Consider the following 22,339-nt stretch of genomic DNA (forward strand, 5'->3'; position numbering starts at 1 on the left):
GTGAGTGATGCCACCTCTGAGCTTAGATGCTGAGGAAGAGAGCAATATTATTATTATTAATTTAGATTTTTGCTCACACCTTTTTCAAGAGTAGTTCAAGGTGAGTTAAATGTAGGTACACTTTATGTTAAGGGGCCCTTTTACCAAGCTGCAGATTTACCACAGCAGTATATTAAGGATTTTTTTTTGTCTTTTTGCAGGTCCCATGCTACTGTTTCTATTAGTGCATGGGTCTTGCAAAAAAATAACATGTGACGCCTGCATTCTCCCGTTAGTGTGTACTAATTAGAACACGCTAGCTGGATAACACTTCCACACCCATTCTCTGTTCTTGCCATACCCCTTCCCAAAAATATATATTTAAAAAACAGAATTGTGCAATTAGTGCATGCTACGAGGCAAACTACTGTGAAATATTTTAACATATTTTGTGGCAGGCCTTTTTTCCTGTATTAAGCGTGTATTAGCACTTAATGAAGTTTTGTAAGAAGGCCCCTAAATCCTTTAGGAGATTGCAGCACTGGCATGGGAGCAGACTGATCATTCAGGCAACCTGGCAGTGTTTGAGGGCCAAGAGCAGTTGGGGGCCCAAACATGGGCGTAGACTGGGGGGGGGCGAGGGGGGGCAGTGCCCCCCCAAACGACGAAGACGACTTAATCTACTTTCCTGCAGCGGCGAACGGGCGGGCGACGCGTAAAAGCAGCAAGCAAGCAGCCAGGCTCGACTTCCTGAATCCTGCCCTCTCAGCGTCCCGCCCGCCTGCAAGGAAATGACATCAGAGGAGGGCAGGATTCAGGAAGTCGAGCCTGGCTGCTTGCTTGCTGCTTTTACGCGTCGCCCACTGTGTCCTGGGACTCCCGCGCGTGTTGTTGACGGTTGGTGAGGGAGTGCGAGGTGGAGCGGGAATAGAGTTTTTTTTGTACCGAGTGAGGCGATGGCGGTCAGTGGAGATAGGGAGTCGGCGGTTTCTTCATTAGTGGAGAATCTACAAACATGGTGCTGAGATATCCATGGCAGTGCATCATAGGAGTGCTGAAATCATTGCTGATGAGGTGGAAGTGGTGAAAAACGAAATGATCAGACAACAAAAGGTAGAAAAAAGTATTTTATTCAGAATTTAATTGGAATATGTCAGCTTTTGGAAATGTTCATCTGTGGTATGGGAAAGGGGGTGGGGAAATACTAGTGGAGAGGAAGAGGGAGTGCTGGGTAAGGAGGAAAGAAGGAAGGAAGGAAGGAAGGGAGAAAGAGCTGGCTTTTTTGGGGAATAACCATAATGTATATGTATGAGATATCTCATACATATTCATTATGATTATTCCCCAAAGAAAGCCAGCTCTTGCTCCCTTCCCTCCTCCATATTAGCATAATTTGCATATACAAATATGCAAATGAATATGCTAATATGCCCCGCCCCTTCCTTTGCCCCCCCCCCCCCAAATGAAACAAACTATGCCTATGGGCCCAATGCTTCCCATCCCACGAGTCCAAAATCTCTCCTTCCCCTCCACTCCCTGGTCTGGCACTGCTCACTCAACTGCTCTCTCCCCTCCCCCCGTCTACCTTAAAACCTGTAGAAGAGTCATCAGCAGAAGCAATCCGCTTTAGCTGTCTGCTGCTGAGTTTGAGCCTGCTTTCTGCTGCAATCCGCCTTCCACCTCCTTCTGACATAACTTTCTACTTCCACAAGGGCGAGATGCAGCAAACAGGCTTGGGCTCAGTGGCAGACAACTGAAGCAGTTCATTGCTGTTGCTGACTTTTGCACAGGTTTTAAGGTAGATGGAGGAGGGGGAAACTGGTCCACAGGTGAGGGGAACGTGGTTGAATGAGAGGAGCATTGCCAGACCAGGGCAGAGTGGAAGGAGAGTGAGAGATGTTGGACATGTGGGGTGGGGTAAAGGAAGAGAGGGAGAGAGAGATGTTGGACTCAGGGCAGAGGGAGAAGGAGACATGTTAGACTCAGGGGCAGAGGGGAGGCAGAGGGAGACATGTTGGTTTCAGGGGAAGAGGGGAGGGAGGGAGGGGTAGAGGTTGGTCTTAGGGGTGGAGGGAGAGAGAGATTGGACCCAGAAAGGGAGGGAGGGAATGGGCAAAAGAGGGAGAGATGTTGAACCTTGGGGTGGAAGGGAGAGAAAGAAAGATATTGGACCAGGAACAGAGGTAGAGAGATATTGGACCCAGGGGCAGAGGGAGAAACGTTGGACCTGGGAGGCAGAAGGGAGGTAGGGAGAGATACGGGACAATGAGAAGGAGAGACGAGAGTGGGAGACATATATGGGAACAAGGGTGAAGGGGAAGGAACAGAGAAGTATCAGGCTATACGGTGGGAGGGAGGGATATAGATATAAAGGAAGAGACAGAGAGAGGGAGGAGATGCTATGCTAGAAGGATAGAGAGGAAGGGAAGGAACTGTGGATGCTGGAACCACATAAGAGAGGCTATGAGGGTTGTCAAGATGATGAGTGATTGGAGAGTAGTGAGTAGAAAGGGTTGAAATGTGGTATTGGGGAGTAGATGAAAGAATAGAATAGGAGGCTGGGGAAGGGGTTAAATTGGACATAGGAGAACTGTGGGGTGAGAGAAGGAGATGGGAAGTTCACAGGTGATAGTAAAAAGGAGATGAAGAACTGGAAGGTGAGAGAGGGTGAAGCTTGAGTGGACATAAGCAGAAAAGAAAAAGAAGGGAAGAAAGAGCTAGAAGGGAAAGATAAGTGTATCAGACAGGTATAGTGAGGGAATGGGAAAAGACAGGAGGAAAAATGACAAATGGACAATAGTCTGTGGAAAGAGAGCAGAAAGGAGGAAAAGAGAAACTGGGACTAGCATGATGGGAAAATAAAATGTCCAGCCAACAAATGTAGGAAATAGAGGTTCAATAATCAGCCTGCAGGAGGCAGCACTCATAAGTGCTGCAATTGCTGCTGACCCTGGATATTCAATGGCATGCTGTTTTCAGTGACTGACATTGAATATCTAGGGGGGGGGGGGGTTGCCGTTAAAACGTTAACCAGCTATGCCAATATTCAGGGCTAATCGGTTAACTTTTTAGCAGTCTAAGATAGGTCTGCTATTTAAGCAGCCTATTTTGACTGCTCAACATAGCCAGTTAGGCACGGAATATCTGTGTCTAACTGGATATGTCGCGCAATATAGCTGGCTAAGTGCTAATATTCAGCAGAGATAACTGACTATCTCATGCTGAATATTAGCGTTTAGCAAGCGAAGTGCCATTTAACCACCCAGGAACTGTTCCTGGCCGGTTAAATAGCACTGAATATATCAGCCAGCAAGTGCTTTAATTTGAACTTATTAGCTGGGATATGTTAGCTTTATTAATTGAAATATGCTAGCTTTGGGAAATGTGCATTGCAAATGGCTTTGCATAATGTTCAGTTTAAGAAGAAAAATGCATTTTTCTTTCTTCAGTGTTGCAATACATGCTGAGTTTGACTTCTTGAGGGTTCTCAGTTCAATTTTTGTCTTCATTTTTCTATTTGTACTTTGTGATTCCTTGTTGCTATATTTGATGAGTCTGTCTGTGATTTGGATATGACCGAGGTGTGGTATTCTGTTTGTATGTAGTTTCTGTATAGAACTTATTGGCAGTCCCACTTGTTCTGCTTAACCTGTGGTAGGTGTATTGGTGTTTTAGGGCACTGCCTATTCATAGGTAGGGTTTTTGCTGTTTATATTGTAGGATTAGTGCTACTGTTTTGTGACATATTTGTACATGTATGTTGATTTAAGATTTTTTCAGGCTTTGTATTATTTCACAATGTGTCTGGTAGTGGAGAGATTTATGTTGCTATTGCTCAGATGACATGAAAATCAGAATTTTTGTTTTGTTTTTCGTATGATGACTTCCATGGAGAAATTTATTTGTTCTTATCTGCATCTATTGTTAGGTGGAGGTGTTTACATTTAACTCATAAGTACTGCTATACTGTGTCAGACCCAAGGTCTGTGAGGGGTTATGTATGCGGTATGTCGCATGTGAGCATCTTCTGTCAGATGTGTATCCAACCTTAGCCCTTTTCTGGTCGGGTTTTCAGGATTTCCCAAATGAATATGCATGAGATTTATTTGCATACATTGGAGGCAGTACATGCAAATAGATCTCATGTATATGCATTGAGGAAATCCTGAAAACCTGACTGGATTGTGGCCCTTGAGGACTGAGGTTGGACAACCCTGGTCTAAATGAAAAAGGTTGTGCCTTATTATCATTTAGAAAGCAAAACATGCAGGTAATTCCAAAAGAATAACCTGGATGCACCGCTAGCATGATTTAATGACTTCAGACAAAAACCTGATGTGGAAATATACAAAGTGAGTTTTAGAAACATTACAACAGAGGGAGGCAGACCCAGTAATCTCAGATGTGAGGTGGGGGGGGGGGGGGGGGGGGTCATGACTCTTATTGAACAGGGGCCCAGATCCCTGTCAGTTCAGGCCTGGCGCTGACTACAAAGCTTGACAATTGTTTCAGCACACTTGAGAATCATACGAGGGAATAACACACGGACGTTATGCCACTTTGTTACCTAATGTTAATAATAATTATTATTATGTACAAGTAGTTGTCCAAAAATCAGTGGTGATTTCTATTATTTCTCTTAATTGGGAGTGCTTTTTCATTTATTTATGTTCTTACCACTTCTCTATCATATGGCTGGAGTTCTTGACTGTATATCTGACTTGTTCAAACAGGGCGAGACAACTGCACTCTTCTTTTACAGAATGGCTACAACAAAATAGGCAGCAGTCTGTATTTGCGGGTGAATGCTGGCCGTGCAGCCTCTAATAAAGCAAGAGTAGGAAGCTTACTAATTTTTTTTTGCAAAAGTAAAAAAAAAAAAAAAAAACCAATCCAGGCACATGATACAAAACAGCACAGTCTCTAGTAAATCTGGGCTGGCCTTGGGTACCTCAAGCTGCCGTCGCTGTTCTAACCTGTGTTTTAGCAATGCACCGAGCAGCCTTCTCCTCCAGACAGTCACACTTACATCTGATTGGCTGTAGCTATGCAGGTCTTTCTCTCTGTCTCTGTGTGTGTCTTTCTTCTCTATCCCCCTCCCCCTCCCCTTTTCTCCTCTTCTGTTGCCGTGTAGCGTTCTGCACTGACACAGCAGCAGCTGCAACATCATGGATGAAATGGCAGCCGGAGAGGCTTTCCTTCGGTACTCATAGTGGTAGGCCATAAAAGACAACTTAATAAAGATAATAATAACCCTAATTCAAAGCAAGGAAAAAAAAAAAGATCCCCTATTTACCAATCCCCTCCCCCCTCCGCATTTCTGATTGCACCTGCCCGGCCTGCAGTGCAGAGAGCTTTGTCTGGGACATGGATGAGAAGGGGAAGCTTGCCGCTGCTGTCTCTGGCCATGAGACAGAAAACGGCGGCTCAGTGACAAAGATCGGAGGAGAGGGGAAAGGCAGAAACCGGCAGGAGATTGTGTGGAGGAATGTCATCCTCATGACACTGCTTCATCTGGGGGCAGTGTACTCTCTGGTCCTCATTCCCACGGTCCAGCTGCTCACATTACTCTGGGGTAAGTTTCTACAGTCAGGTCTCTCTCTCTCTCTCTCCATAGGGTTTTTTTTTTTTAATTAGTATGTTCGAGATATTTCTTTTCATTCTTCATCTCCTTTTATTTAAATTAACAAAAGAGGAATTTTCAGAAGTTCCCTTTTTATTTGTAATTTTTTTTTCTCTGAAGCTCTGATAGCAGGGAATCTCAGCAATCCAAAATATTGTTGAACTTGTGTATTTATATTTGAATGATTTACAGCAAGGGAGTCTTCCAAATCAGGTCTACTTTGTTTCTCAGTTCTTTCTTTAAGATTAAATCCTTAAGGAAAAGAAATTTTTAAAAAATGACCAAGAAATTTTCTGCATGGGGAAAGAGCAGAAACATCTTTGAAGGGTTAATGTAAAATCAGATTTTGAAAACAACATAATGGAAATTCCTTCATCCTGCAATTTTAGTAGTGTGAGCAATATCTGGTAATAAAGACATCAAGAGAAAGTCTGAGCCCTGTTCTGGAGTCATGGCCTGGATCGTCCTGGGCACCAGTGTTCAGAAGGATGCCAGAACTGATGGGTCCTATGGTATGTAGCCACAGCTTGTCAAAGAAATGATTAACGACCTCCTCCTTTCCTCCATCACCCACTAAAACAGGTCTAGTGGGGGCTGAGCTTGTAAAGATGAAACTGTGGGCAAAGCCCCAGGATCAGCCCCTCACTTCTGGCTTGAAGAGAAGAGGCAGCACTGCATATCTCTGCATTGGGTTTCCCTCTCCGCCCTGCCACGCAGTATGTTCTGTGGCCACCCCCTACCCCCACTTCTTGCAGTGTTTGTGTTTCCCAAGTCAGTCCTGGAGTACTCCCTTGCCAGTCAGGTTTTCAGGCTATCTACAATGACTATGCATGAGATTGATTTGCATAAACTGCCTTTAGATAAGTTCCAGGCATTAGGCCTGCTAAAAGGTAAAGGGAAACTTAATGATGATACGCAAGGGAATGTGAAAGATTTCCGTACTTGTTCTGTAGCAGTAGATCCTGCAAAGCTACCCTGTGCTGTGTCACTGAGGGATGCAATTTTTAATTTTAATTTATTTATAAAAATTATTACCTGCTCTATCCACAGATCTAGGCAGGATACAATAAAATATTCATAAAATCAACAAATCTACAAAAAAACAAGAATACATCTACATCATAACAATATATACACAATACTTTATTGTTCTGCAATCCATTAACATAGTAACAGCGCAAGACCGAGATCAGAAATGCTTAAAAAAACAACCACCCAAAAGCTCTTCAGCTGTTTTTGGAAGCGACAATAATCTGATTCCTAATTTCCACAGGCAAATTGCTCAGTTCAAAAGGTCCACCAATTGTAAAAGAATGATTTTATGATTCCAAAAGATGATATGAATTAGCAGAAAAGATCTGCAACAACTTATTTTTATTTTGCTGCATTATCCTCCCAGATTGAAGAACTCAATAATCTACCTGTTGTTCCTGTATATTGAGTGCAATAAATTAAACTAAACTTAAACCTAGTGAATAGTAGATTGCACAAAATACAAAGGAGCATTGTTTGCCATCACACGAAACATAAGATATAGCACTTTAAACTTAACTTGCCACTTGACTGGCAACCAATGTAGTGCAATCAAAGAAGGCGTAATATGCTCAAAAGTGTGGCAAACTGAACAAATGAGCCGCAGACTTCTGAACACATTGAAGGGTCTTAAAAATTGTCTGCAGCATACCATACAATAACAAATTTACAGCAGTCAAGCCTCACCAATACCTAGGCTTGAGGAACTGTATGAAAATTGCCTGGAGCAAGAACATTTTTTTTAGCTTCCTACACAATCGAAGCTGATAATAGGACGATGAAATCAAATACTGCATAAACAAAGTAGAGTCGAGCATCACTCCCAATCTCTTTCTCGTTGATCAAAGTCTAGCCTGTTCGGGAGACCTACTAACAATTTTCATAAACAAATTTCTGTTCCTGTAATTGTTATAGGAGAGGGGATGCACTATCCCAGCCTCCTATTAGCTGGCAGGACAAACTACGGGCCTGTAAAGAAGTGACGGGAAATGGTATGATGTGACAACTTTACAGTCTCAGGGGGAACCCACTAATTGGCACCATGTGGAATATATTAAAGAAATGTTTTCAATCTGTTTATTATACTGTCTACGGGATGGTCGTACTTCTGGAAATGTGGAAGGGAAGAGAAATTCAGCATGGCAGGGGACTAATCTTGGAGGATTGTTATTATTTGATAAAGCTCCATTCTCCCAGGACAAACAAGTATGATATTCACACGTGCGGGTGAAGCCATCCGATGGAGCCCACTGTGGACACTAGCTAAGTGTGCTGTTACTTTAAATCTTTGAGGCAGTGCTACCATCATGCATGTGTGGGTGCCTTCCCACCTGACGCTCGAGCATAGGACCAGCAGTCTTAATGTTTTCTGTGGAGCAGAGAGCTTGGGTTTCTAATCTTTTCTCAGAGCATCAAACTTTTGCCTTTTGGTGCCTTTTCGGGATATTTTTTCTTCATATTTTTCTTTTTCTTTCTTAATTTTGTTGAATGTATTCATGTTTTAAATTATTTTTTTATTTTTCAGCCTTTGGGGTCTGTGAGCCCTCCCTTTCCCTGGGAAGGATCGACCATTTTCAGGTACATGACTACTTGAGCTCCCTGGGCCGTAGAGCCTTTTGACCTTGTGTCGGCTGTTTTTCGCTCCATGTTAATGAGGGTGCCAAGTAGCTTTAAGAAGTGTACTCAATACAATAGGACCATTTCAGACACAGACCTCCGTAACTGGTGTGTTTAGTGTTTGAGTCCATAGCACTGGGATGTACAGTGTAGCCTCTGGCTGCATATGGAGGTGAGAATGCTAAAGCCCACAGAGCTCTAGCATGAAAAACCTTTTGATTCAGCATCGAGCATGGCAGGGGATTTGGTGCTCAATGTACAACTTGCATCGACATTGGGTTCACCAGTGCAATGTTGAGAGGGTCTGTCGTCAGACTCTGTACCACAACCATGTAAGGATGCTACGTCCTCTTTGTTGGAGCTGCGTGCATCAAGGGACCTGCAGCATAAAAACCTAAGAAGCCTCGCCATCATTCTTCCTCCAGGCATTCTGCCAACACCTCCCCTGCATCAACATCTTCGATGCATGGAAAGCACCCATGCCACAGTGACCACTCTCCTTCTCTCCAACTTCTTTCCCTTCAAGAGCCTTGGAGATCTCCTTTGCCTGCACAGGTTATAAGTTTGGTTTTGTCCGCACTGTTTTTTTCTGCCAGTACCAACGCCTACTCTGTTGGAGGAAATCTGGGCTATGCACAAGGAGGAGCTCTCAGGGCTACTGCCTACGCAGTCTATACAGGCTTACAGGGTGCTTTCACTAGCCTTATCCCAGCCCATCGATAACATCGGAGAGACAGCCATGGGAGAGGTCCCATACACCGGCTCAGCGTCGACCATCGAGGACACCACAAAACCAAATGACGCATGCGTCAACATCGGTAGAGGAAGTTTCTCCAACTTCAGAGACTCGCCTCAACGCACAGCTGACACTCTAGTCGACAATTTCTTCCAGATACTTCCCAAGAACAGTACTTTGAAGAGTCAGTCTGTCTCTGGGAGACAGATTAGGACTCACAGGACCTCTCAGCTGAGGACTCCTGTGGCATCCCATCTGATCCTTCTTCCCCACCTAAGAGATGTAGGTCTCCTCCAAAAAGTATATCCTTTCCTGGCTTTTTCCATGAGATGGCCCATGCCATACCTTTCAAATTAGAGACAAAGGGAGAACCTTGTTGAGAAGTCTTTGAGGTTCTAGATTATGACTCTTCTAGAGAAGGAATCACTGTCCCACTTCATACAATTCTGAAGAATACTCTGATTAACAATTGGGAGACTCCACTGACAGTTCAAGTTGCTGCAGAGAAAATAGATACAATGTATAGAATACAGAAATGCAGTGGGTTTGGGAAAACTCTGTTTGTTAGGATTTATTTACCGCCTTTTTGAAAGAATTCACTCAAGGTGGTGTACAGTAAGAATAAATCAAACATAAGCAATAGACAATTACAGCAGTAAAAATATTCAAATAACAATACAAAGTATGGCATAGTATATACTACTTACAATGTCAATACAATATGTAATAGAATATTTTAATAGACAGTGTAGTGTAGTGTATAAGCAAAGATGGAACATACAGATAGGTAAGAGAGTAAGAGGTAAGAGGAGTCAGAAAATAAGGTGACTAATTTAAAGAAAGTTGCACATGAGGTCAGAGAGATGACAAAATGTTATCTCAGCTAGGGTAGAAGTGGATAAACATGGCCTGCTGCAGTATGGTGCAGGCTGTGTCACTCCTTGTGTATGTGAGTGAGACTAGCAAGTTAGTTACATCTTCCATTAAAGGCCTGATTGAAGAGCCAAGCTTTAACCGACTTCCTGAAGTAGAGGTATTCTTGTGTTAAGAGCCTTTCAGGGAGTGCATTCCAGAGTGTGGGGGCTACTCTGCAGAAGGTTCGCGTGCGGGTATCACATTGTATAATGTCTTTTGGAGAGGGTGTGGTTAGGGATACCCCTTGGGAAGACTTTAGTGTTCTTGGAGGTGTGTGTAGAGGGCATGCTGTTCTCAGGGTCAGTCTTAGGCAGGGACGACAGGAGCGGTTGCACAGGGCCCCTGGTGGTCTAGTGGAGTCTTCGGGGTAGGAAAGATCCCCAGTCTTTCCTGCCTGCTACTGGCATTGACCACTCTGTTACCACATCGCTCTTTAAAAATGGCTGCCGAGACTTTTAGCAGCGGCCTCTAAAGACTTCCGCTGGTTAAAGGGACGGGGGGGGGGGGGGGGGGAGGATACTATAAAAAAAATCAAGGTAATATCTGTGTCATTTGGAGGGGCTGGTTAAAGAGATACCTTAGTACTATTATATTCATGCAGAGATTGTTTTTTTCTCCTGGCAAAGGGCCACTAAACAGACATCATGTTATGAGAATTAGGTGCTCAACATTCAGATTTTCTATTTATTTACTTATTTATGGCATTTTATCCCATATTAAACATGAATTAGATTGAAACCTTGGAGAATTTAAAATCTTTTTTTTTTCTGTGCCTACATGAAAAGAAAAAAAGATGGCATTTGGGAACTCGTTCCTTTTGCTTTGTGGAATGCAGTGGTATATTATAAAAATGCACTTGCCTTTGTAAACATTTTTTTTTTTTTACTATTTCACAGAGAAGGTATTGATTAATGAGGGAAGGGTTTCCTTCATGCAGAACTGTCCAGAGTCAGTCTAAATGTTCTAATATTGTCCAGTTCAGCACACTATTAGCAGCCAAGTTCATGCAAAGTTAATTATGTTCAGTGGGAAATAAATCTGTTTGCTCAGGCTGCTTGCTATACGAATATTCAATCACTGTTTCATTATTGCTACCAAGTATTACATATTAGGGGATTCATTTTAATTCATTTATCCAGTTCTTACATGCAGATGGTTTTGCTTTTTAAACCCAAAGGTTTCCTATGGTAGCATTTTACATATTTGAATTAGTTTTTCTGTGCAAGTTTGGCTTGATTTGTCTTTATTTGAAATAAAAAAAATGTTTAAAACACATCTTGTCAAGAAGGGGCGGGGCTAGGTGGGATGGGCCTAGGTGGGATGGGGCTGCAGTTGCTAAGACTGGCCCTGGCTGTTCTTCAATTGCTTGGGACTTTTTCCTTTAAGGACCTTGAAGATCAGACAGAGAGTTTTAAATTTAGCCCTGGATTGTACTGGTAGCCAGTGAAGTTTTTGCAAAAATGGAGTGATGTCATGTCATTTGCAACCTTCTATTAGTGTTGCTGCAGCATTCTGAATCAATTGGAGCTGGTGCAGACCCTTTGTAGTAACACACACACACAGTAAATGACGGTAGATAAAGACCTGAACGGTCCATCCAGTCTGCCCAACAAGATAAACTCATTTTACATAGTCAGACCAGTGTAGAGTGCATTACAGTAATCCAGTCTTGTTATCGTGGCATGCACAGCTGGGATAAGATTTGCCTTCTGAATGTAAGGAGAGAGGCAGTGTAGTTGTCACAAATAGTAGAAGCAGCTCTTGAAGGTTGCTTGGATTTGGGGAATCAGAGTAAGTGTTGAATCTAACTGTATTCCAAGTTCCTGACTTGTAATTTGAGGGGGAGTTTGTACTTCCCAAATGAGATTTTGATGTTGGGTACGTGCCCACTTGTGTTTGGGACCCAGAGAAGCTCAGTTTTACTTGGGTTCAGGCAAAGGTTGTTGTGTTTAGCCCGTTCTTGAATTGATGTTAGACAGGTAATCAATTTATTAATTGCTGTAGGTAAGTCAGGTTCAATGGGTATGAGTAGCTGCACATCATCCACGTAGATGTAGAACTGAAGTGTCCATTGACTGAATCAGCTCGGCTAATGGCTTGAGGTATATATTAAACAGAATAGGTGACAGTATCGATCCTTGTGGTACCCCACAGGTCAGTGCCCATGTTAGCAATGAGGTGCTGCCAGATATTATGGATTGTTGCCTTTCTGATAGATAGGATCTGAACCAAGCAAGTTCTGCTTCTGCCAGTTGTGCTAGCATGATATCATGATCCACAGTGTCAAAAGCTGATCAGAGTCTAGCAGTATTAACACAGGGGCAAATCCCCTGTCTCGATTTCTGTGAAGTTCATCTAGTAGGGATACGAGGACCGTTTCTGTTCCATAACCAGGTCTGAATCCAGATTGACATGGATCTAGCCAGTTTCTCTCTTCTAGCCAATCACTGAGTTGAACATAGACTGTTTGTTGTATAAGTTTCTCTAGAAATGGGATGTTGGATACTGGCCGGTAACTTTCAAGTTTGTCATGGTCAAGGTTGTTTTTCTTTAGCAAAGGGTGAACTACTGCCATTTTTAATGCTGTTGGTAGTTGCCTATTAGAGGAGTTCACAATTTTTGTAGCGCCTTCTATGAGGTCCATACTTGCCTGCTGCACTATCTTTGATGAGCAGGGGTCGAGGGAGCAGCAGGTAGTTGGTCAAAGGTGTCTTAGGATTTTGTCAAGGCTCTCTTCTGTTATTGGGTTAAAAGTGTCCCATATGTCTCTGTCATGAGGGGGCGAATTTGTGCACTCCTAGTTAACTGATTGGAGACTGGGTGGGATTGCCAATAAATCCTAGCAGAGACTTTTAATTTTGTTAGTAAAGTATGCAGCAAAATCATTGCAATTCAGAATTGACTGGGCAGGCTGGTTCTGTTGTGGGCAGTGGTGTGCTGGAGCCGGCTCGCAAGAGCCAGTTGTTAAATTTTTTAAGATCTTGCGAGCTGGTTGTTCTGCACGGCGAGCCGGCTCCGGTGAATGAGGTAAGCATGGCAGGAGGGCGCCATAAACCATGCTTACCTCACCTCCCACAGCCCACATTTGCCTGCACCTGCCCCGCGCCGCCATGGGGGGTTTAAATCTTTTTTATTACCTCCGTCGAAGCGGACTGTGTCATTGAAAGCCCTGCCCATCTCTAGCCTTCCCTTCATGAGTTTGTTCCCTCAGAGTCCCACCTTCTGACGTCATTTCCTCTTTCCATAAGGGCGGGACTTGCCTGTGCCTGCCCTGCGCCGCCATGGGGGGTTTAAATCTTTTTTATTACCTCCGTCGAAGCGGCTGCATCATTGAAAGCCCTGCCTGTCTCTAGCCTTCCCTTCATGAGTTTGTTCCCTCAGAGTCCCGCCTTCAGACGTCATTTCCTCTTTCCATAAGGGCGGGACTCAAACTCATGAAGGGAAGGCTAGAGACGGGCAGGGCTTTCAATGAGGCAGCCACTTCGATGGAGGTAATAAAAGAGATTTAAACCTATGCAGGGTGGCACTGTGGCAGGAAGAAAAAAGGGGATGTTGGGGGCAGGAGAGGAGGGCGGGCAGGTGGATATGAATAGGAGGGGAGGATGGGAGTGGGAGGGCAGGGGAGAGAGGAGAATTGCTGGGTATGGATGGATGGAGGGGTGGCAGAGGAGAGAAGAGAATTGCTGGGTATGGATGGAGGTCAGGGGAGAGAGGACAGTCGCTGGGTATGGATGGAGGGGGCAGGGGAGAGAAGAGAATTGCTGGGTATGGATGGAAAGAGGGGGGCAGGGGAGAGAAGAGAATTGCTGGGTATGGATGGATGGAGGGGGGCAGGGGAGAGAAGAGAATTGCTGGATATGGATGGATGGAGGGGGGCAGGGGAGAGAAGAGAATTGCTGGGTGTGGATGGAAAGAGGGGGGCAGGGGAGAGAAGAGAATTGCTGGGTATGGATGGAAAGAGGGGGGCAGGGGAGAGAAGAGAATTGCTGGGTATGGATGGATGGAGGGCAGGGGAGAGGAGAGTTGCTGGACATGGGTGAATAGAGGGGAGGGCAGGGGAGAGAGGAGGGTTGCTGGACATGGATGGATGGATGGAGGGGAGGGCAGGGCAGGGAGAGAGGAGAATTATTGGACATGGATGGAGGGCAGGTAAGACAGAGGAAGGAGAGATGCACATGGATGGGAGGGGAGGGAAGAGAGAGGAAGTGAGATGAACATGAATAGAGGGGAGAGAGGACAAATGCCAGACATGGATGGAGGTGGGAGATGAAAAATGCTGGACATGGATGGAGGAGAGGGAAGGGAGAGAAGAAATGCTGGACATGGATGGAGGAGAGGGAAGGAGATGAGATGAGGGAAAAGGAACAGAGGAGAAAAACTGCACATGGATGGAGAAAATAGGCAGAAGCTGGATCCACTGAAAAGTCAAGTCTGTGGAGGACCCAGCTTTTACTTACGGATGTAGGGCAAGAAATGAAGAAGAAAGGAGGAAAGTAAAGAAATAAATGGAAAGGAAGCCCTGGAAACGGAGTTAAGAGGACAGATAGCAGCAGAATCAGCTACTGGGCCAGCATGATCAGAAAAACAAAGTCACCAGACAACAAAGGTAGAAAAAATAATTTTATTTTCATTATAGTGTTTGGAATATGTCCACTTTGAGAATCAGGTGCTCAACTTGAAAAGTTTATATTTATTTACTTATTTATGGAATTTTATCCCACATTAAACATGAAATAGATTGAAACCTGGGATCATTTAAATTTTTTTTCCTGGAGAGAGTAATGCATTGCCCCCCCCCCCCTCCCCCAGGCGAGAAATACTGTTGCTTGGTTGCTGTTAAGGCTTGGCAATACTTTGTTGTGTGCTTCCTACAGTTTAGCCTCTTTATCCTGGTGAGATTTCCCCAATCTCCTTTCCAGTTTCCGTCCTTTGCGTTTAAGGATTCGAAGTTCTGGAGAAAACCAAGGTGAGTGTTGTGAGTGGGGTATAAGACCTTTTTTAGTGGTGCTGTTTTCTTTAAGGTCTTGTCTAAGTGTATATTCCAAATGTCAACCTGTTCTGGATAGTCCAAGGCCTCTAGGAAATTCTCAACGGTCAGCTTTTTTTTTTATCTCTGATCTCCTTCCAAACTCTGGGAGGTGCCATTTGTTTCAGGTGGTCACTTAGGGAAAACTTAATTAGAAAATGGTCTGACCATGATAGGGGTGTTATTTCAATACTGCTGTCCCAGAATTCTGGGATGTCAACCCCTTTGTAGAATACCAAGTCTAGTATGTGACCCTTTTATGGGTTGGTGAATTGGTCACCTGTGTGAATCCTAGTGCTGTCATTGTGTCCAGAAAGGCAGCTGTGGTGCATCATATCTATCTGTATGAACCCTTACTGGTGACACATAGTAAGAAGGGTTATTTATATAAATCTATCCCACAAAATAGGTTTTGAGACCCTGTACATGTCTGTTTAATAGTCTTTAGGCGTAATCTTCAGCCTGTGGAAGTAAGTGGCCTGCAAGCTGCTTCCAGCCTCAGGTTGAGCTAACCCCGGATATTGAATGCTGGGGTATGTTGTGTGACGTTGGCATTGAACATCAGGGTACGTGCGCTGATCCAGAAATTAACCGGGCACTGGCCGATATTCAGATCACTATACTACTACTACTATAAATCATTTCTATAGCGCTACCAGTCGTACACAGCGCTTCACAATTGAACATGAAGAAAAGACAGTCCCTGCTCAAAAGAGCTTGCAATCTAAATCAGGACAGACAGACAGGACCAATAAGGATAAGGGTAGGACAGACAGAAGGACACATAGGGAAAGGGACTATTGAAGAGAGGAAGACAAGATAAAGGTTACGAGCAAGTGACAAGTTAGGAGTCAAAAGCAGCATCAAACAGGTAGGCCTTAAGCCCGGATTTGAAGGCGGCCAGGGATGGAGCTAGACGTAACGGCTCAGGAAGCCCATTCCAGGCATAAGGTGCGGCGAGACAAAAGGAACGGAGACTGGAGTACCCAGTTAATTCGCTGCTTAAAGCTGTTACACCCAGAAGGGATGGGTATGGACAGGAAGAGCTATAAATATGTACATAATGTTGGATTATAAATTGCATTTGAAAAGATACACCATATCCCTAAATTTGCCCTCGATTTGTAATTTACATCTGCTTTCAAGCTGGATAATAAATTGACTGCTTCAAAAAAGATTTGAACTGCCTGATGCAGAATCTTCAGTAAAGATTTTGTTTTTTTATGCATAAATTCTGGACTGGAGTATTTTTTTCTTTGAGTGACAGTGAAGCTTATGTGCTCCTAGACAGATAAAGGAAAGAGAGCAGAGAATAAAAGAGAAATAAAGCCCCACTCATAACCATATGGCCTTCTGGATTTTTAGCCGGCTTCGGCCTGTGCCCAGCTCAGTGTGTGACTAGAAAAGCTGCAGTGCTTTTGGTGTACTTGAATTTTCTTTGTGGCCCTGATATCGGGTACCCTGCCCTGACCCACGATGAGCTAGCTGGTGCCTGGACTGTGTGTGGTGAGACCAGGATTACAATATTAAATTCAACTGCAAAAGCTGTTTCCCTTCCAAACACCAAAATAGGCCTGCTACAATTTTATTCAAAAGCATATTGTGGAATTTGCTTGGTACATCCAGCAGCTTTCTCTTTTCATTTGCATCTTGTTTCTAATTTAAGAAGCATCAGATACTAATGTCTGTTAATGCCTGGAAACCAGCATGCAGCTTTAGCTGCTGATAAAATATAATATGGGATTTTTGATTTGACAGTGGAATAAGGTGCTGGCCTATAGCCAAATCAACTTTTTACCCCACATGGCATCACCAATGAGAGCTTTGTATGTAGGATGGAGCTTGGCTAGTCCTTCCAACCAACAAGGGGTTCTGCCAGGGCATAGTCAGACACCCAGTTTTGGGCAGGCCTGAGCCCAAAGTTGGGTGAACATGAGAACCTACCCCCTACATCTTGCTCTTCTCTTCCTAGGCAGTTGGAGATCTCTTAATTCCAGTCCCCAAACCCTTGGTACCTTTTAAATCCTTTAGTTCTTCACCTTATACATACTGCTTGTGCTGGCCCCAAGCCTTCCCTCTGACACAGTTTCCTGGACCTATCAGAACTGATTCCTGGTGACCATACTATAAGGGATCCCCCTCATGGTTTTCTTGGCATGATAAGGAGTAGTGTGTCATTGCTTTCTCCTGAAGCATGGAGGGTTATGTGACATGCCCAAGGCCAATATGCCCAAGGCCACAAGGAGCTGCTTGGGATTTGAACTTGGGTTTTCCAGTTCCTAGCCCACTGCTCTAACCATTAGGCTACTCCTACACTCAACTGCTAAAATTAGACGCTTGAAAAGTGGTGGCTACAGGGCAATTTAGTGGGGGGAGGGGGAAATTTTAGGAGCTTTGCGCTGATTTTTAGAATTAGATACCTGAATTAGGCTCATAAATCTAAGTAAATGAATGGCAGGCCAAAAAATTAACTTTTAAGTTCCTAAATGTAGGTGAATTTTCAGCAGAAAACGTAGGCTCCTGCAGTATGTTTGACTGAAAATGTGGGGAAACATGCACCAAGCTAAGGTGATTAAATTTAGGTGTTCAGTTTCTTTTGAGTATCAGACCATTGGTTATTTGGCATATTTTGGTAATCCTAATAGTTTGACCTGTTGGTGGCAATTGATGACCATACTCAATCTTTGTTCTTGGGTTTGGTTTGGTACCTGCCATCCAGTATCCAGAGAGAGGTGGGAAGGCAGCAAGGAGAAGCTACGCAGTAGGTATTAGTACTTAGAACCTGGACTTGGATGCAGGAGGACCATAGTGAACATTGCACAGGGTCAGCTTGTTTCTTGTCCCTGTGCCTCTCTGTGCTCACCAGGTATAGTTTAGTAATAATCAGGGCTTTTTTTGAGGGGGTACTTTTCCATTGTCTGCTAAAATTGACCCATGGTCCTTAAGTTTTAATGAAAGAGCTCAGGCTCTACACACCAATTTCGCCTTGTTATAGATTTTGTGACTGGTTTCAGGGGGCCTGGCTATTGTGGGGTGGATCCCTCAGTGATCATCCCATCCCTGAAGGGTGGCCTGGCATTTAGAGTACCGGCACCTTTTTCGCTAGGAAAAATGCACTGGTAATAATGATCTGGTCACTGTTTAACGAAGGCCCAAAAGAAGAACAAACCCAGTTCTAGTTTTGTTCCCTTTTATTTATTGATTGGCTATTTATTGATTTGTACTGCTTGTCCTTAAAAAAATTGTACAAATGAGGGTCGACAAACAATTTGCAGGTGATATAATTTTTTTTTTTTTTTTGGGGGGGGGGGGGGGAAATATATTTCTGGTCAGTATTCAGAAACTATCTGGATATATGCTATTTTCATCCTCCAGCAGATCTACAAATATGGCATCTGATGGTTGGTAGATACCAGGGTAACCTCAAGGGCATTCCAGGGACATGACATATTTACAGAATGTTGCACATTGGAGTGGAGGAGTGGCCTAGTGGTTAGAGTGGTGGACTTTGGTCCTGGGGAACTGGGTTCGATTCTCACTGCAGGCACAGGCAGCTCCTTGTGACTCTGGGCAAGTCACTCTACCCTCCATTGCCCCAGGTACAAATAAGTACCTGTATAATATGTAAGCCGCATTGAACCTGCTATGAGTGGGGAAAGTGTGGGGTACAAATGTAAAAAACAAAAAACATTGCCATCCAAAGAGGGATTGCTCTTTCATGGGCCAATGATCAGAACCAAACACGGCTGCTAGAGACCAATAGCACTGTACTAGCGCCCGCATTTGCTTCCGCCTGATGATCAGAGCTGGCAAGCGCATTCAGCAACGAGCTTGCTGGCTCTGAATGCAATGAGCATGCATATGCATGCTAAACAGGGCATTACCTATTCCTCCCCAATGCTCAGCGCTGGCATCAGGGTTTGCGGAGCATTGGGGAGGAATGGGGAGCCCTGCTGTCCAGCATACATTTGCATGCTAGCAGTCTCCCCCATTTCCTCCAGCTGGAACCTGAGCCCTCCACCCTGCAGGAGCCCTGACCCCCCCCCCACCCCAAGCCAGCGACATGGGTGCTGGAGGTCCATGGGTCCTCCAGTCCCCCCGACCCCCCCCCCCCCCCGACACAGGGGCTTTTGACAGCCTGGACCTGTCAAACAAGTGCGGGAGGACTGCGCTCAGTAAGAATCCTTCTGTACTTTTACTCCATGATCAGAGATAATAGTGTACTTAAATTTGAATGCTATTATTTCTGATCATAGGGGTGGTATAGCCCCACACTGTTCTAGCACTATTTTCAGAGCGCTGTGTGGAACAGCGCAGGGCTTCTGATCATGCGCCTGTCAGAGCAAGACATAGCCAAAGACCTGGACATCGTTGCCTTAGCAGCTGATGCACCTCAAGAGCCAGGCACAAATTAAGCCAACAGGCCTTTTTCAATGCAAAGGTGAGATTTTGTTTGCAGATAAGAAGGTGCAAATGTGCAGAATTTCTATGTAGTGTTCCAACAAAATTTCTTCCTCACTTTCCCAGTCCTTCTCCTCAGTGGCACGGTCTGTGATGAAGTGCTCCCATTGTGCTGTTCTTCCTCCTCTCCCAGAATGCTCAGGCAGGGACTCAGAAGCTTCAGAGGCAACCATTGGGCAGGGCAGCTTCTCATCTGGGTAGTATTAGCTGCAGCTGTGCTGGCCAGATGATGGACCTGCTGCTTCTGTAGTTCCACTTGCTCCTTCTACTTGACGATGCCCCATATCCTCTATCATCTGGCAGGTGTAGGCATCCACCTCCCCCTGCTCTCTCTACAGGGACTCCTCCTCCTCATCTTCAGCATCCTAAATGGGGGAAAGTTGGTGACAGAGGGCCCAGAGGTATTTTCAGGGCCACATCTTGCCATGGGTGCCTTTTGCTGCCCATCAGGTGATGCTGTTTCTTGCTGTCTGGAGGTTCCAAAAATAGAGAATAACATAAAGCTCACTACTGCAGACATGCCACAGATGTCATGTATATTTTACTCATGTTATCTCAACCTTTTCTGGTCTCACTTACTAGGCTCTGATGGCTATATAAGCTAGAAAGTGAGCACTTACAACAAGACTGTCTGTGCTTCCTTCCACTATCATACTTGTTCCAAAGGTAAAATGGCATCTTGGGATTATGGTTGCCACCCCACTAATCTGTATATGGTGTGCTACCTCCATAATGCAGGGCATTGCATGCATAGGGCACACACACACACACATATATATATATATATATATTGTAAAGTGGATCCTCTTTTCTCAGCGGTTGTAGCTCTCCACAGCCTGAAGAACACCTTCCAGTACTGCTCCTTTTCCCCTCAGAAACAATGACTTTTTTTTATGGCCTAGGAGGGGCTTCCCTCCTTCCCCCGGTTGTGGCACCAAAACACAAAACAAAGCACAGTTATCCTTCACCTTTTTCAAGCCGGTTAATTGCCCAGTCCAGGCTTCCACAGCTGCTTCCTCTCCCTCCCTCCTTGGGAAGAGTAGCAGCAAATAATAAAAGGAAAAAAAAATACCCGGTTCAGTGTAGCGGGGTTTTCCAAAAACACAGTTCACTTTTAGCCAAGCCTTACTCCACTGCTCAGTTTAGCCAGGCTTTCAAAATACAGTTCAGTTCTAGCCAAGCTTTCCAAAACACAGCTCAATTGAGCCAGGCTTTCAAGAAAAAACACAGTTCAGTTCTAGCCAAGCTTTCCAAAATACAGCTTAGTTTAGCCAGGCTTTCAAAACACCGTTCAGGTCTAGCCAAGCTTTCCAAAACACAGCTCAATTTAGCCAGGCTTTCAAAAACACAGTTCAGTTCTAGTCAAGCTTTCAAAATACAGCTTAGTTTAGCCAGGCTTTCAAAACACCGTTCAGGTCTAGCCAAGCTTTCCAAAACACAGCTCAATTTAGCCAGGCTTTCAAAAACACAGTTCAGTTCTAGCCAGGCTTCCCAAAACACAGCTCAATTTAGCCAGGCTTTTCAAAAACACAGTTCAGTAATGGCTTTGCGCGGGCTCAAAGCCTAGGGTCCCACCCTCTTGGTCAGTCATACTCCTACCTGACCTCCTCCCGCTTGACCCGGCTTGGCCCCGCTACTTCCTTGGCTTTCGCTGAGCCAGAGCCGAAAAGTCCATCGGCTCTTCCAGGGTGTTCTCCGGTTCAGTCAACTCCATAGGGCAAGGCTCACTCTCTGCCCCTCTCTCCTCAGGAGCCCAATCCATATTCTCCTCGCCCCGCCCTTCTCCCAGCTGCTCACCCTTTCTTTCATTAAAGCTCTTTTGTGGCTCTTCTTTCTCCACCCACCTGTTCCACCACCTCTTCCACCAGGTTGGAGAATCAGCCTTATTCCTTCCCCTGCGGCCCTCCTCTGGAGACTCCTGGGAATGCACATAGTTTCTCTTATCCTCTGTCTCCCTTGGGGCATGCTGGGAGTTGTAGTTCTTTATTTCTAGTTTTTTTCTGGGGAATGCCTGCCTATAACGGGGGTATTCTGGCCTATCCCAGGGTTCCTTTGGGGCCTGTCCTACATACTCTTTACAATATATGTTTCAATTTGCTGTTTTCAAGTTTCCCCTCATTTAATGTATTTATGTTTATATTTTGTCATTATACTATTGTTATGCTGTTAACCAAATTGTAAGCTTTAAGTTAAACTGTACCTGCTGTATACTGCCTTTGGTGAATCTGTTCATAAAAGTAGTTAATAAATCCCAATAAATGAATGAATGTTTATATATGTGTGTTGATACCCCTGTACAAGTCGTTGGTGAGGCTCCACTTGGAGTATTGTGCTCAGTTTTGGAGGCCTTATCTTGCTAAGGAAGTAAAAAGACTTGAAGCAGTTCAGAGAAAATAATGAAAATGAGAGGGGGTTTACACCACAAGATGTATAACAACAAATTTGATGAAGATGTATAGGGGTGATATGATACAGGCATTCAAATATTTGAAAGGTATTAATGTACAAACAAACCTTGTCCAGAGACGAGAAGGTGGTAGATCTTGAGGACATGAATTGAGGTTGCAGGGGGGCTGACTCAGGAATAACATCAGGAAGTAATTTTTCACAGAGAGAGTGGTAGATACATAGAATGCCCTCACACGGAAGGTGATGGAGGTGAAAATGGTAACAGAATTCAAAAATGTGTGGGATAAACACAAAGGAATCCTGTATGGAAAGAGACTGCAACTAAGCAAACTTAGCGGTGTTTAGATGGCAACTCCTGTAACTGGGAAACAAAGCCAGGGCTGGGCAGACTTCTGTGTCTTGATCATGGCTGGACAAATCATATTTCACATATTTTACGATGGATTCCTTCATATGATTTTCTTCTCCACCACATTTATTGTTTCCACATTTTGAATCATACCTGTCACTTCACCACTTACTGCTTTATCCTTTATTTTTG

General features: G+C 44.3%; 1 protein-coding gene across 1 annotated transcript in view; it reads left to right on the plus strand.

The window, feature by feature from the left end:
* The first annotated feature begins 5,346 nt into the window (after positions 1-5,346).
* The window catches only part of SCD5 (stearoyl-CoA desaturase 5), a 39,626-nt gene continuing 22,633 nt past the window's right edge, over positions 5,347-22,339 (plus strand). The window contains exon 1 of the mRNA XM_030192140.1: positions 5,347-5,554. Coding sequence (XP_030048000.1) covers positions 5,347-5,554 — 208 coding nt within the window. The remainder of the gene's footprint in view (positions 5,555-22,339) is intronic.

Source organism: Microcaecilia unicolor, chromosome 2, assembly GCF_901765095.1.
Source record: "Microcaecilia unicolor chromosome 2, aMicUni1.1, whole genome shotgun sequence".
NCBI classification, from domain to species: domain Eukaryota; kingdom Metazoa; phylum Chordata; class Amphibia; order Gymnophiona; family Siphonopidae; genus Microcaecilia; species Microcaecilia unicolor.